Genomic DNA, 14,924 nt, shown 5'->3' with positions numbered 1-14,924 from the left:
GGCATGAGAGTAACTGCACCCCACTGGAAATGAACAGAGAAATCAGAAACTGGTGTGTGAAGCAGAAAGTGGCTTTATCAGTCCTCAGGTCACACCTCCATGGGGTTCTGTTCACTTATGGAGACCAATTCTAAGCGTGTCCATGTCTGCACAGAGAGGCGATGTGGCATCCTTCCCAATTTTCTTTTTCTAATTGTTGCTAATGGGAGGAGCCATCCATGCAATTGTTTTCATCTCTAAGACGTTCCACAAGGTGCAATACTCTGCCTGCAGTTGTAGTTCAGGAAAGGTTTTTAATAGCCCACAGAAACCTGCAAATTCCTTCCCCATCTCTTTCTTGGAGCACAGACATAAGTAATGCCCACCCCAATATTTGTTCCCAGTTCTCTGGCTCCAGGACAAGCCTGTATGGGGATCTCCCAAGTAACCATAATAGTGGCTAATACTCAGTGATTTACTGAGCACTTTACATGCATTATCTTATTTAATCTTCACCATTTTTCTGGGAGATGTCTATGCTCATCCCCATTTGCCTTTGAAGAAGTGAAGTCTTGGGAAGGCTAACTATAAATATTAGGCTGTTTGCAGGCTTTGACCAGAAACCCTTCACTGTGTTTTTCTTCTGTTTTCCAGGGATACCATCGACCTCGGCACTACATTGCAACTCAAGGTAAGTGTCCTTCAGTTCCTCTAGGGACTTTTGCCCTTTCCTGGAGGAGAGGAATGAGATGAGCTTCTGCCAGCGAAGAACTCACATAGGAGTAGGGCTGCAGAACCTACAGGGGTCCTCGAGATTATTCATTTGGGAAGGAAAAGGGTGACAGTTTCTGATATGGGAGGCGGGACCTGAGTGAGCAAGGAAGGAAATGTCACCACTAGGAAATGATCAGGAAAGATGGGCCCAGGGAGGACAGACATCAGGCCAGGGCATCAATACCCACCGTCCAGATGTGGAGCTCATGGTGCCTTATCTCCTCGATGGGTTTGTGTCCAGAAGACAGAAGCAGTCAACTGGCCTGGAAACAACTTGCCAGCATCTTGTCAGGTGGCTAAATGTGGTCATACCTCTCTCAAACCCCTTCTGGCAGGAGATTCTGTGGGTAATTCTATATGGATAGTGACTTACTCATAAAGAAACGCCTCACAGTATTATCTATAATGTGGAAAAAACAGCCGGCTCCTGGCAGCCATCTGTCTGTCTCTCCTCCCCATTCAATTTCCTTTCCTTTCTCACCAAGGTTACAGAACCCAATTTTTACAAACCCCCTTAAGCTGTATTATTCGTGCACAGTGTTGTCCAGATATAGTGATGAGTTCAGGAGAGGCAGCGGAAACGGTCAGGGCAGAAGAACAAGAAAGGGAAGGAGAGTGGCTCCTGTGTCCAGCAGATGCTCCAGACCATGCAGGTTTGGAGAGTGGATTTTTTTATCCACACTCTGACCTCGCGCGCCCCAGTCTGCAGTCTCAGCTACTCAGGTGTCCCAGCGTGGGTCACCTGCTCTCAAGCTCGCTCACCAAAGGTGGAGCCTCCACTGACCCAGCAGGAGGAACAAACAGCCCCTTGGCTACTTCCTGTCCCCGGCGTCTTTGACCCTGTGACCTTCTCTGTTGGCAGGTCCAATGCAGGAGACAGTAAAGGACTTTTGGAGAATGATCTGGCAGGAGAACTCGGCCAGCATCGTCATGGTCACAAACCTCGTGGAAGTGGGCAGGGTAAGCCCCTCCAGCAGTCACCTGGGCAGAGGATGCCCGCCTCTGCACACCTGAGCACCTCTGTGCTCCGTGCGTGGTGCCAAGTGCCTCCTGTCTGGGATTTCACCCTCACTGCCACCCGCAAGGAGAAATCCCCACTCCTACTTCCCTCTGGAGGAGGGAAGCCTCCATCCTTTCCCTCCAGCCTGCATCCCCCACCCTCCACCCTCCCACGCCATCGACGATGTCATCTCATAGTGCTTGAGGAAATGAGAGTCACCAGACATGAACGCTCACCTTCACGCCGCAAAGCTGCGTCCCGCTTGTCGCCACAACCATCTTCTCCTTCCTTCCACCTGCGATCAGGCTGAACTATCAAATAAGAGCTGTTTCCTTTGACCCCAAATCAGCCGTTTCTCATGGCTCGGCCTAATACAGTGGAAGAAGTGGCTTCTGCCCTTTCGAAGGAATCCTAGTGCCTGGAAAATCAGGTGCTGCCGGAGAATTGCTTCATTTTCTCTCTCTCGTGGAAAAATAAATCTTTCTCGTTGATAGAGTATTCCCCTCAGCGCATAAACGTGCTGGGGACCTTCCTCCTTAAAAAAGAGACAACAGGCAAACTAAGCGATTCTTTTGCCTCTACCTTCCTGCCACACTTTCAAGGCCCGCACAAGGCTCTGCTTGTTTACCATGTTCTCTTCTACCTGATGCTACACTGCCACCCCCACACCCCACCAAGAATGAGACGTCAGTGTCACCCCATCTTCCATGCCGATAAAGTCAGAAGCCGCTTATCTCATCATGCTCAACCTCTCAGTAGCTCCTGCTCTTCCTCCCCTGACCTCTAATCCCAGACATTCTGCAGGGTTCAGTCTTCGGTCTCCCCTCTGCTCTGTCTCCTGTCCCCTCTGTGGGCCCTAGCTGGTCGCAGGGCTTAGAAGAGGGGCGGCTACTCCCCACTTGCTTTTGTCTAACTGGTGAACTGTGATGCGTGGGTGGGCAGGCTGAGGGGTTTGAAGGTCAGAGACACAAGCAGCAGGACTCAGAGGCCTCCCCACTGAACATATGAATTAACCAAGGAGCAGGCTGGTGTACCTTTTGTTTTGTTTTGTTTTCGTTGGGCAAGAAGCAGGTATCTGTTCCTGTAAAGAACAGATTTCCTTGGCCTCCAAGGACATGGGAAAGAGAAAATGTGGTTTGTCAGTAATAATCCAGTAAGAGGGCATGGCCAACACAAGGCCTGGTAGGCGTTCAGTGTCAGGAGAGACTTTATTCTTGTGCCCACTCCTTACTGGTCCACTCTCCTGTTTTACAGATGAGGAAACAGACCCCAGGGGCAATGGAATGTGACTCCCCTGAAGTCTCCCGGGCACAGTCACTAACTCTTGGCTCTGCTTCCAGTGCTCATGCCAGGTGCTCAGGGCTGCTCTGCAGGGACACAGGGTCAGCTTCTGTGGCCGCAGGGGCCAGCCCAAGATGCACAACTCAGAGGTGCACTCCAGCCTGTCCCCTAGCAGAGCCCACAGTGGAGACAGAGGCCCTCGGAGGACAGCTCTTAGATGTAGTTTGCATCTGGGGAGGGCACAAGAGAGCAATCGCTTGATGGAACTTGGTCCAGGAGCCACACGCATGCCAGACGCTCCTTGGACTTCCTTCATCTTGTCACAGCCTCGGTGTTCCTGGCAATTACTCACGGCCTGGCTAATACCCTGACACCATCCAGTGCTAAGAACTGACGTTGGGCAAATTTCTTAGTTTCTCTGTGCTTCAGATTCCTCATCTGTAAAGTGGAGGTGGTAATAATTATATTACAGAAGGGTGTGATGACAAGCAATTAATATTATTAAGTATTTGCACAAGATATAGTAAGCAGTGAATAAATGTTGGCTATCATTTGAATAGGAAGGGAGGCTCAGAGAGGCTTTGACACTTTCTGGAAGTTGCACAGCTACCGGTAGAACTAAGTGATGCATCCACTTGCCTCCAAAACCTGATGCGCTAGTGTTTCCCTAAGTGGGTTCCATGGGATGCTAGTCTGCAGGATGCTTAGTGAGAAGAGGGTTCCATGGTTAAATACGTTTGGGAAATGCTGTGTACTCTGCCCCTTTTGGAGAGCCATAAACCACGCCAGCGTTAGCACGTTGAACCAGACGAGTAGCACGGTAGCCAAGCAGCCTGTTTAACTTTGTTGAATCCGGCATTTCCCAAACTCATTTGACCACAAAACCTTTTTTTTTGTTTGTTTTTTGTTTCTTGTTTTTTTTTTCACCTAACACCTATTAGCACCCAGCGGAACACACTGTGGGAAATGCCACGCTAGGCCGTGCGGCGTCCCCCGGAATGGTAATGCTTTTGTTCTTTTAAGGGGAAACCGATGATCTCTTTTCCTCCTGCAGAGTGTGACTTAGCGTCAAATGTGGGGATGGCTGGTTGTAGCATCCGCACCCCCACCCTGGCAGAGAGCCAGCACCAAGTCTTCCCTTGGAGACCGAACCTTCCATCCTTTTCCCAATGAAGAGCCTTCCTCCTTCCGGCCCCCAAGGACCACCACTTAATAATGAGCCTCTCCCGAACACGTCCGCTTCCTACTCCCCACTGTTCCCACCTTTTACTCTCATCTCTGCCCAGCTGACACCACTCGGCTGCCCCAGCCTGACATCACAAAAAGTGCACTCAGCCTAAGGTAGAAAACTGGCCGCATGACCTTGGACGAGTCACCGACCTTCCAGACTTGAGTATTATTTTCACGCGTTGAATAGCGATAACAACACCTGCCTGTCTCACCTATGTCGATTCCATCACTTAGTGTGGCGCTGAGTTTGGAAGCCGCAAGAAGCTCAGCAAAAGAAGGCGCTTCCATTATTCCTAACGGCTCCAGCCCCTCTGGGAATGAGCTCGGCCCTGGGCGGTTGGCTGATCCCCGGTCAGCTGAGAACCCCTTGGACTGAAATTCCACCAAAGTGGCCCTTGGGTTTATCTGAACGGGACGAGGTGGCTGCTCACATGCCGCCACCTACTCATGCGTCCTCATCTCTGTCCTCCCTCGCAGGTGAAGTGTGTGCGGTACTGGCCGGATGACACAGAGGTCTATGGTGACATTAAAGTGTCCCTGATTGAAACAGAGCCCCTGGCAGAATACGTCATACGCACCTTCACTGTCCAGAAGGTAAGCTTCTTCCAGGCTGCGGGTGGCAGGTCCATCAGGGGAGTAGATTTGTTAATTTATCCAAGACGTGATAACCGAGGGTCCCCTTGTTGACCTGGTGTCACATTGGCACCCGGGGCCAATTAGCAATCAAATTAGACATGGATCCTGCTCCAGCAGGAGGGACAAACAGACTTCACTGGCTAATCAGAATAATGATTCGTGGTGATAAAAGCCACAAAGTCAGTGGCCCGACAGCTGGAGACAGAAATCCACAGGTGGATGGGGTGGTCAGGGAGGGCCTCCCAGAGGAGGAGGCACTGAAGCAGACAGTGAAGAGAAGGAGCCAGCCAAGGGAAGAGCAGGCAGAAGATGGCCCCAGGCAGAGGGGGACACCATGCAGAGTGGAGGGGATTTGGCAATGCCTGGAGACATTTTTGTTTGTCACGGCTGCAGGGAGGAGGTGCTACTGGCATCTAGTGGACGGAGCCAAGGATGCTGATAAACATCCTACAGTGCAGGGAACAGCCCCTCCACCCCCACCCCAGAGGCCCTCTAGCCCAAACAGTCATGTCAAGGTTGATAAACACTGGTCTAGGCACTGAAGGAGGGCAGGGTGGCAGGAACTTGATGCATAACAGTGAGATTGCAAAGACTCATCATCACTGTATTTATAATGCAATTACTATTTCCTCGTTGTCATTATAGCATTACTGGTGTAGTATAGTGATAGGTAACATTTACAGGGCATTTACTAAACCAGGTGTTTTTCTAAGTGCTTTGCACAAATTAGTTCATTTACTCCACCTACCAACCCCCTGAAGTGGATACTATTACTATGCCCATTCTTCAGATGAAATAACTGAGGCACAAGTTGTCCAGAGTCCCCAGAGGCAAGGGGGCGGAACCAGGATGGCCTTGACTCAGCTCATTTCCCCTCCACTACACTGCAGTAGCCATTTTCTAAAAAAACAGGCACATTAATGGGACAAGTGACCACAGCCTGAGCATGCGGAAGTGCTGGGACTTCAGTGCTCTGAGAGCTGCGCTGCTGGGGTTGGCAAGCCCTTGAGGTGGCCCAAGAAGAAACGTGCCCAGAACTGTCCCCACACGTGGCACAGGTGGCAAGACATACTGTTTGCTCCCAGCAGCCCCCTCCAGTCCTTGTGCTCTGCTCCTAAAGGCCTGCACCTGAAGACAGGTGAGGAGCCAGGAGGGAAGCTGACCTCCACTATGGGAGGGTAACAGCAGGTTCTCCGATGCAGCCATAAGTCAGGTTCCTTAGAAGCAGAGCCTGAGACGAGGATTCTGTGCACATGGAGTGTCAAGGAAGTGCTCTCAGGAGAGACTTGATGGGGTGTGGGGGTGGGGGATGGGACCAGGCAAGGACAGTGCCTTTGACAAAGTCTGGGCGAATTTTGAACCACAGGCCTCTGAAGCATAAACCACACCCCAGAGTTGGCCCCGTGGAGGCAAGGGAGCCACTTTTATGCCTCATGTCTATCGGTACACTGATCGTGGGCCAACTGCTGAGGGATCACCTCTAGGGTGAGCAGAATCCTGTCTCCTGAGGATACTTCTCCAGCAGAGGGGGCAACTCTGAGTCACCAGCAGTCAGCATCCCCACAGCAGAGTTAACAGCCCCAAAGAGGGGCCAGCTTGGCACCAGTCTCACCTACCGCACGTGAAGTCAGTGCTAGGAATGAGACCGGAAATGGGAACATGGGGCCACATCTTGGGGCCCTGACCCTGAGCAGGGAGTCCTCAAGAGTGGCTGTCAGGGAAGATGTCACCTATAGGGAGCCACCTTAAAATAGGGAGCCCTTGAGCCTCCCTGGTGGCGCAGGGGTTGAGCGCTGGGTTGCGGAGCTGCCCGCAGCCTCTTCAGCGCCGGTTCGATCCCCGGCTGCTCCCCGGCCACCAGAGGAGGGTCCCACATGGCGCGCAGACCTCTCCTGCCGCCCGCTGCTCCCCTCAGCAGTGTACTTCGGTCCTTCTGCCTGTTCTGCTCCCCGCTCTGGCTCTGGTGAATTCTCTCACCCTCCCGCGCTTCTGACTGTACCCAGTGCTTGTATAAATAAATAAATCTTTAAAAAAAAAAAAAATAGAGAGCCCAAGGACCTAGAGGATTAACTCAGCTCAGCTGGCCTCTGCATGGTGTACAAGCGGCCTGGGTTATCCAGCTCAATTTCGGTTGTGGGGACCGAGAAATGACAAACCAGTAATGTTGCCTGCCCTTGAAGACAGCACAGCCCTGTCAGGGAGAGAGGACTCTTGATAAACAGTCACGGCACAGGTAGTGAGACTTTGAACCAGGACTGAGTTCATTTGAAGGATGAAGTGAAAAAAAATCCAAGTATTAAAGTTGGTCTCTCCTCTAGCCCGCTGTCAGTTCCTGCATCACTGCTCTAACCCAGTGCTCGCTCTCCTGGGCTCCAGCGGCCACCTAGCAGGGCTCTCTGCCTCTGCTTTGCACCATCTGATTTTGGGTTCCCTACAGAGCCAGTTCAGGGATTTGGGTGCCTGGGCCGATGTGCTGAGGAGAAGGGAAATGAAGGAGGCAGGGCAGGGCTGGGGAAGGAGCTAAGTGTGGCTGTGGCCCAGCCCAAGGCCAGCTCTGGCCCAGCACTGAACCACGGAGCTCATAACCTCTTGAGGCAAAGGAGTCTTCTGTACCTCCATTAGGGTGGCCATCGTCCTGGTTTGCCCAAGACCATCCTGGCTAGCAAGTCCCAAGTCCTTGGAAATCCCACAATCCCAAGCAAGCTGCCAGAGTCGGCAGGTCACTGTAAGGCTCCTCTGAGTCTGAGGGTGCCAGCTGTCTACCCCACACCCAGGAGAGGCAGCCCCTGTTGCGCTGAGAGCAAGTCTCTGAAGGAGTGGTAACTGAAAACTGTCTGTAGCCTGCAGAGTGGCCAGGGGGTGGATGCAGCGACTGAGGAAAGGGCATCTGACTGAACACCGCCAGAACCCTCCACATAGCCCCCAGCACACCCACCCAAACCCCTCCTCCGCACAGCAGCCAGCGTGACCCTCCTAAAATGCAAATCTGGTGGTGATGTCTTCCCCTTCTGTGCAGCCATCTGCAACCTCCCTAGAGCACCCAAAGCTTTGGGAGTAAAGTCCAAAGGCCTAAAAGTGGGACTTGAGGCCCTCAAGGATCCAGCCTCCCACCCCCAGTCCCACGGCCCATCCTTGCCTGTCTTCCACTTTCTTCTGGAGCTACCCTGGGCTGTTTGTGAATCTGTCCACGCACTGTGCTAAGTCCTATCTCCATGCCTTTGCCGGGGTGCCCTCCCTGTCCAGGGATCCCTCCATTTTTCCAACTAGGTGATATTCAGGCATCAGTGAGTCATAATGATTAGGAGTTCAGACTGTGGAGCCAGCCGGCCTCAATTTGTAACTTTACAATTTACTAGTTTTGTGACCTTGAGCATGTTACCCAGCCTTGCTTAGGCCTCAATTTCTTCATCTACAAAAAGGAAATAAAATATGAGAATTGGTAGGGGTGTTAATGTTTTTCTACATCAAAGTGTTCAAAAGAGAAGAGTGATGGGCACATAGTCAATAATTAATGCATGTTAGCTGTTATTTTTCACTATTATCATGTTTCGAAATGCAGGCCAGGGTGCCACCTCCTCCAGGAAGCCCTCTCTGATTTCTTCCCTGTCTAGGGTTACCTGGCACTTCTTGATGTACTTTAATAGGAGTATTCACTTAGAAGTCTGCCTCTCATACTAGACCAACTCACACCGGAGCTGTTTCAGAGACAAGGACTGTGGCTTTGATTTCTGGCTTCCTAGGACCTAACACAAAACTGGGCACAGATTACCCTGGTTATATTATTTTAATGAAAGAATGAATAATCACTCTTCCTATATAATCTCCCTAAATATCTATAGGAGATGGCTAAGGAAAAGGAAGCTCAGGAAGGGGGCATGCCCTAAGTAAAGGTTCAAAGGTGTCGCCTGGCCACAGAATAGTCAGGAAACTTCCCTTTGGCCTGGAGCTTGTCTGTGTGAAGGATGGGAGGGGGCAAGGGGCCTGCTTGAGCTCTAAGCCTCACCATTCCCCAGTCAGAGAAGCTTGGTTTTTATGTTTCATATCTGATAATTATAAGTAAGAATCTAATTAATAAAAAGTTTGCTCCTTTATTTTTAATTTTAAAATCACAGACATGATCATAGAAAAAGCTTAAAACTGAGTACCCCAGAGATCAATCTTTAAAAAAAAAAAAAAGCCTTGCATTCCACTGGAAATAACTTTAACTTGGTGTTTAGGACATTTCTCTGAATTCCTTCCATTAGATACAAGTTCCATGAGACACTTGTCAAAAGAGGGTCCTCTGGCAAAAGTGTGGGTGTAATCACAGCCCCTGGGGAAGATTCAGATCATGTATTAGTATTAAAGGCTCTGAGAAATCCTGCAGTGAAGCAGTCACTTTTTCTCGCCTTCCTGAGTTCCTAACTATAAAAGATCACAGAATCACCCCCCATAATGACACCTGTTAACCCTTTGAGGGCTGTGTCTTCCCTGACAGCAGGGTGGCTGGCTCCCCATGGGTGCTGGATGGGCATGTAGGGGCAGCAGCTGAAGGAACAGAGGCCCGTTCTCTCCTCAGAAAGGCTACCACGAGATCCGGGAGCTCCGCCTCTTCCACTTCACCAGCTGGCCCGACCATGGCGTCCCCTGCTATGCCACTGGCCTCCTGGGCTTCGTCCGCCAGGTCAAGTTCCTCAACCCCCCTGAAGCTGGGCCCATAGTGGTCCACTGCAGGTAAGTGAGGGGGCCCCCACTCTAAATAATAAGAAAAATAAGCCAGTCCCCAAAGGCAGGCATTCCTCTCCCATTTTACAAGAGGAGGCTGAGATTCTGATTTAGTCGCTGGGGATCTCCTGGCAGCACTGAGATCCAGACTCTTCTGTCTGACCTCTGCAGGGTCTGTGGGGACAAGGCTGAATGGGTGGGGCCTCCGCAGGGCTGGTCCTGCCCCAAGGTCCCTAACATGGTCCACTGTCCCCCTCTTCCAGTGCTGGAGCCGGGAGAACAGGCTGCTTCATTGCCATCGACACCATGCTTGACATGGCTGAGAACGAAGGGGTGGTGGACATTTTCAACTGCGTTCGAGAACTTCGGGCCCAAAGGGTCAACCTGGTGCAGACAGAGGTGAGTCCCAGCAGCCCGAGCCCACTGGCCACCTGCAGCCCGAGTCAAGGAAAAGCATGCTAGAACAGAGGCCCGTTGGGAAGACAGCCTTTAGGAAGGGACTGTGGGAGAAGTGGGAGCAAAGGGCCAAGAGCTGAGGGGGTGACGTGTTTTAGGAGCAGACCCTGAGACAAAGATTTGAGTGCAAGTAGTTCATTGGGGAGGTGATCCCCAAATTCTCTGGTAGGTGAATGGGGACATGGGATGGACAGAGGAAGAAAAGCTTCTGACACTGAGTGTTTGACAAACTTCAGCGCCGTGGACACTGGAGTCCCATCCTGCTGCACAGCTCCGGGACAGTCTAGAGCACGTTTTCCAAGTTTCCCACCTAAGAGAGAGGCAGTGTAGGTTCTTATCCCCCGACTCTCCATCTGGTATTGTTGAAGGCTCCTACCTGGGCCCTTAGCGTTCCCCTGTTGGCTGGCCCTGCACACAGCCCGAGCGCAGATGTGGGATGAGGGGAGAAGCCCTCAGCACAAATCTCAGATTTTTCAGAAAGCAGCCTTCAGCAGGTCAAGGGAAAGGGGCTTGGGGTGGGTGAAACAGGTAAAGGGGAGTCAATTGTGTGGAGGTGGATGGAAAGTAGACTCTTGAGGATCACAAGGCGATGTACAGATGTGGGATCCTATGCTATGTAGCTGAAATTCACATGCTGTTATAGACTGATGTTACATAAGTCAAAATGCATTTAATAATAATTCATATAAAATGTTGAAAATAAACCATGGGATATAAATTTCTCTAAGCATAGCCATGTTTACTGCAAAACAACAACAACGACAATAGGACATTAAAAAGAACTTTCAGGGCCTCCCCGGTGGCGCAGCAGTTGAGCGCTGGGCTGCGAAGCTGCCTGTGGCCTCTGCAGTGCCAGTTCGATCCCCGGCCACTAGCTAGGGTCCCACATGGCGCGCAGGCCTCTCCTGCCGCCCGCTGCTCCCCTCAGCAGTGTCCTCCGTCAGTCTGTCTGTTCTGCTCCCTGCTCTGGCTCTGGTGAATTCTCTCACCCTCCCAAGTTTCTGACTGTACCCAGTGCTTGTATAAATAAATAAATAAATCTTAAAAAAAAATTAAAATAAAATAAAAAGGAACTTTTCAGTTATCCAGGACTCCATATACAAGCGCCAAAAACTCAAGAGAAACACTAAATTGCAGTAAATGTCAGTACAATGTAAGGATTACAGCATTTGAAGAGACTGCATGATTTTTTTTTTCCATTTTATCATTTTAAGTTTATTTTTTTTTAAATAATAAATTTTATTTTTATATTCCCCCATACAACTGCACATGCCCCATTCTGACCCCAATCCCTCCCCTCCCGGCCCCCACCCCCCAAAAAGTGTCTCTGGTTCATAGATTTTTGTTGATTTTGATTTTCACTTTCTTATAGTTATTCATTTTCCTGATCCCTTATTTAAGTTTTCTAGATTCCTGCTATGAGTGAGACCATCCGGTATTTTTCTTTTTCTTTTTGGCTTATTTCGCTGAGCATGATCCCTTCCAGCGCCATCCATGTTGCTGCAAATTGCATGTGTTTATCTTTTTTGAATGCTGAGTAATATTCCATGGTGTATATGGACCACATCTTCTTGATCCAGTCATCTATTTTTGGGCATTTGGGCTGTTTCCAAAGCTTAGCTATTGTAAACAGTGCTGCTATAAACATAGGGGTGCAGGTGTTCTTTGGAATGGATGTTTCTGTGTCCTTTGGGTAAATACCTAGGAGTGGAATTGCTGGATCATATGGAAGCTCTATGTTTAGTAGGTCCAGAAATCTCCACACAGCTCTCCACAGTGGTTGGACCAGTTTGCACTCCCACCAACAGTGCAGAAGAGTTCCTTTTTCTCCACACCCTCGCCAACATTTGTTGTTGCTAGTTTTTTTAATATGTGCCATTCTCACTGGTGTAAGATGGTATCTCATGGTAGTTTTGATTTGCATTTCCCTGATTACAAGTGATGTTGAACATTTTTTCATATACCTGTTGGCCATTCGCATTTCGTCTTCAGAGAAGTTTCTTTTTAGCTCCTCTGTCCATTTTTTGACTGGATTATTTTCTTTGTTGTTGTTGAGTCTCATCAGCTCTTTGCAGATTTTTGTGATCAGTCCTTTATCATTAGTGTTGGGTGCAAAAATGTTCTCCCAGTTGGTGGGGTTTCTCTTTGTTTTTGTTATTGTCTCTTTTGCTGTGCAGAAGCTCTTTAATTTGATGTAGTCACAGCTGTTTATCTTTGCCTTCACTATCACTGCTTTGGGTGATGTGTCTGTAAAGATGTCTTTGATGTGCAAATCACGTAGTGTTTCGCCTATATTTCCTTCTATATATTTTATGGTTTCAGGTCTTATGTCTAGTTCTTTAATCCATTTTGAGTTGGTTTTTGTGTATGGTGTGAGGTAGTGGTCAAGCTTCATTCATTTGCATGTAGCGACCCAGTTTTCCCAGCACCATTTATTGAACAAACTCTCTTTGCTCCAATGCATAGTCTTTGCTCCTTTGTCAAAGATTAGTTGACCATAAATCTGTGGGTTTATTTCTGGATTTTCTATTCGATTCCATTGGTCTGTATGTCTGTTCTTGTTCCAATACCAGACTGCATGATTTTTTTAAAAAGTAAAATCGTGCGTTACACATATTTTCTTCAAGTCGAAGTATAAATTCATGTACTAATCTTATATTAAATTTATTTTAAGTACAAAAAAAAAAAATGAAGAGACCAGGGGAAAGGAAAAGAGAAAAGTGAAAGCTGAGAGCGCCAGGGCAGGACACGAGAGCCCCAGTGCTGCATGTCCCGGAGTTTTTCATTTTTTTCACAGACTGTGCCGTTCAGTCAGCCACACGGGGCGGACTCAGCAGGGCCCGGCATCACTGGGGAACACGGCAACTGGGCCCTTCGGGCTGTAGGCCAGAGAGCAGTGATTCTGCGGATACACCGCACGCAGCCTGCACAGCCGGGGGCGCGGGTGGCTAAGGCCCCCCAGCCCTGCCCTCACCCGCCCCCTCGCCCGCAGGAGCAGTACGTGTTCGTGCACGACGCCATCCTGGAGGCCTGCCTCTGCGGCAACACCGCCATCCCCGTGTGCGAGTTCCGCTCCCTGTACTACAACATCAGCAGGCTGGACCCCCAGACCAACTCCAGCCAAATCAAAGATGAATTTCAGGTATGTGCAGACCCCAGGGGCCCAGCCCGCGCTTTCGGGTGCTGGGCATACAGTGGGGGTTTCCTGGTGGGAGCCGATGGGTCTGTGTGCTCCGGCGGGTGCAGCTCGGCAGCTGCGGGTGAGTCACAGAGGGAGGCCCACGCCCCTCCTCAATCACACCGTGACGGCTGACACTGTTCTTAATGATGATTATGTTTGTGAACTGAAGTCTTGTTTAATTCTAGACCAGGTTGTGCGTGGAGACACGTCGAGACACACAGGTGTGAATTTCGTGCTCCTGTGTCCCCAGAGGGACTTGGGTTTTCGCCACCTTTCTGTACACTTGGATCCTCACTGCTCAAAATGGGGTCCAGACACAGGCAGCTTCAGTTTCACCTGGGAGCTTGTTAGAAATGCAGAATCTTAGGCCTCACCCGCACCTACTGAGTGAGGACCTGCGCTTCAGAGCTCTCTGGGGGGTGGTGTGCACGTGACACTTTGGGGGGCATCTCCCTGGAGCGCTGCTCGGCAGGGCAGGTCCAGGCCATGGAGCCCTGTGGTCAGAATGTAGGAGACTTCGGTCTGGAAATCCAGACATCAGTCCGGAGTCCAGCCCATTGTCCCCAGGTCAGTGTCAGGGTCCTACCCGGGCATCAGGAATGAGAACCAGGCAGGAGGACGCAAGGGAGCGTCAGGACTTGAGGGCCAAATGCTGGGCCCATCATTCCCCGCGCAGGTACCCGCCAGCCAGTACCACGGCGCGCCTTCTAACGAAGTCCACTGATTCGGGGGAGGGCGGGGACTCGGACCCCGGGGGGTTGTTCGGGGCACCAGGTACATCAGCGCTGGCCCTGCCCTTGTAAGACATTGGCCACAGAACGCGAGCCCTGAGCCTTCCCTGCCCTACGGAGCTTGCCCGCGGGGTCTCCAGTCTCAAGTCCGTCCTGAGCAACTTATCTCCCCATCCCTCCACCCTCCAACAGCTTCCTCTCTGCAGGGGCGATAGGAAAGTCACTTCCCGCTTCCGGGACACGGCCTGGGATGTCTGCCACCCCCGGTGGCCTCCCCAGCCCCCTCCCGCCGTGCGACTCCTGGCCGGCCCAGCCTTGGCTGCGGCACTTCCAAGAGGAGCCACTTAGCTCAAGCGGCGGGCAGGTGCTGGTCCGTACCTGAGTGTGGTGGGCGCCCCTCCTGCCTTCAGCTTTTGGGGGTCACACAGCTCCGCCCACAGGACCCCTGGAGCGGCCACGGGAGATGAGGGAAGAAGAGCCAGTCCTGGGGATGGACCAGCGGGCTCGCTTGCAGGTGGAGCAGGCGGGGCTGGTGTGAGTTCAGACATCACTGTCTTGTCGTTTCTGGGCAGCCAGCTGAGCAGTACCTATCAGTCCCCTGTGTACCCCACAGACCCTCAACATCGTGACGCCCCGTGTCCGGCCCGAGGACTGCAGCATCGGGCTCCTGCCCCGGAACCACGATAAGAACCGGAGCATGGATGTCCTGCCCCTGGACCGCTGCCTGCCCTTCCTCATCTCCGTGGACGGGGAGTCCAGCAACTACATCAATGCGGCGCTGATGGACGTAAGCTGAGCATGGCCGGGGGTGGGGGGTGCTCCTGGCTCATGTTATGGGGACTGAGAAGCTTGTTCCAGGGTAGAGATAGAGGGGCCCCAGGGCTCTGACCCCAGCCTGGGAAGCCTCTCTTTGTGTCCTATCTTACTGGCCCCAAGACCAAACCTATTCACA

The 14,924-nt window shown here is 51.2% G+C and overlaps 1 protein-coding gene across 2 annotated transcripts in view; it reads left to right on the top strand.

Moving 5' to 3' along the window:
- PTPRT (protein tyrosine phosphatase receptor type T) overlaps positions 1-14,924 on the top strand; it is a 917,718-nt gene that overhangs the window by 880,031 nt on the left and 22,763 nt on the right. For both annotated transcript variants that reach the window (XM_054697687.1, XM_054697683.1), the window contains 7 exons: positions 634-670; positions 1,616-1,713; positions 4,742-4,858; positions 9,459-9,613; positions 9,868-10,003; positions 13,053-13,202; positions 14,586-14,759. In XM_054697687.1, the coding sequence (XP_054553662.1) occupies positions 634-670; positions 1,616-1,713; positions 4,742-4,858; positions 9,459-9,613; positions 9,868-10,003; positions 13,053-13,202; positions 14,586-14,759 (867 nt within the window). The remainder of the gene's footprint in view (positions 1-633; positions 671-1,615; positions 1,714-4,741; positions 4,859-9,458; positions 9,614-9,867; positions 10,004-13,052; positions 13,203-14,585; positions 14,760-14,924) is intronic.

The sequence above is a fragment of the Talpa occidentalis genome, unplaced genomic scaffold, assembly GCF_014898055.3.
Source record: "Talpa occidentalis isolate TD23 unplaced genomic scaffold, MPIMG_talOcc4v2.1 talOcc4.10, whole genome shotgun sequence".
NCBI classification, from domain to species: domain Eukaryota; kingdom Metazoa; phylum Chordata; class Mammalia; order Eulipotyphla; family Talpidae; genus Talpa; species Talpa occidentalis.
Note: the sequence above shows the minus strand (reverse complement) of the source record. Positions and strands in the feature narration are given on the sequence as shown.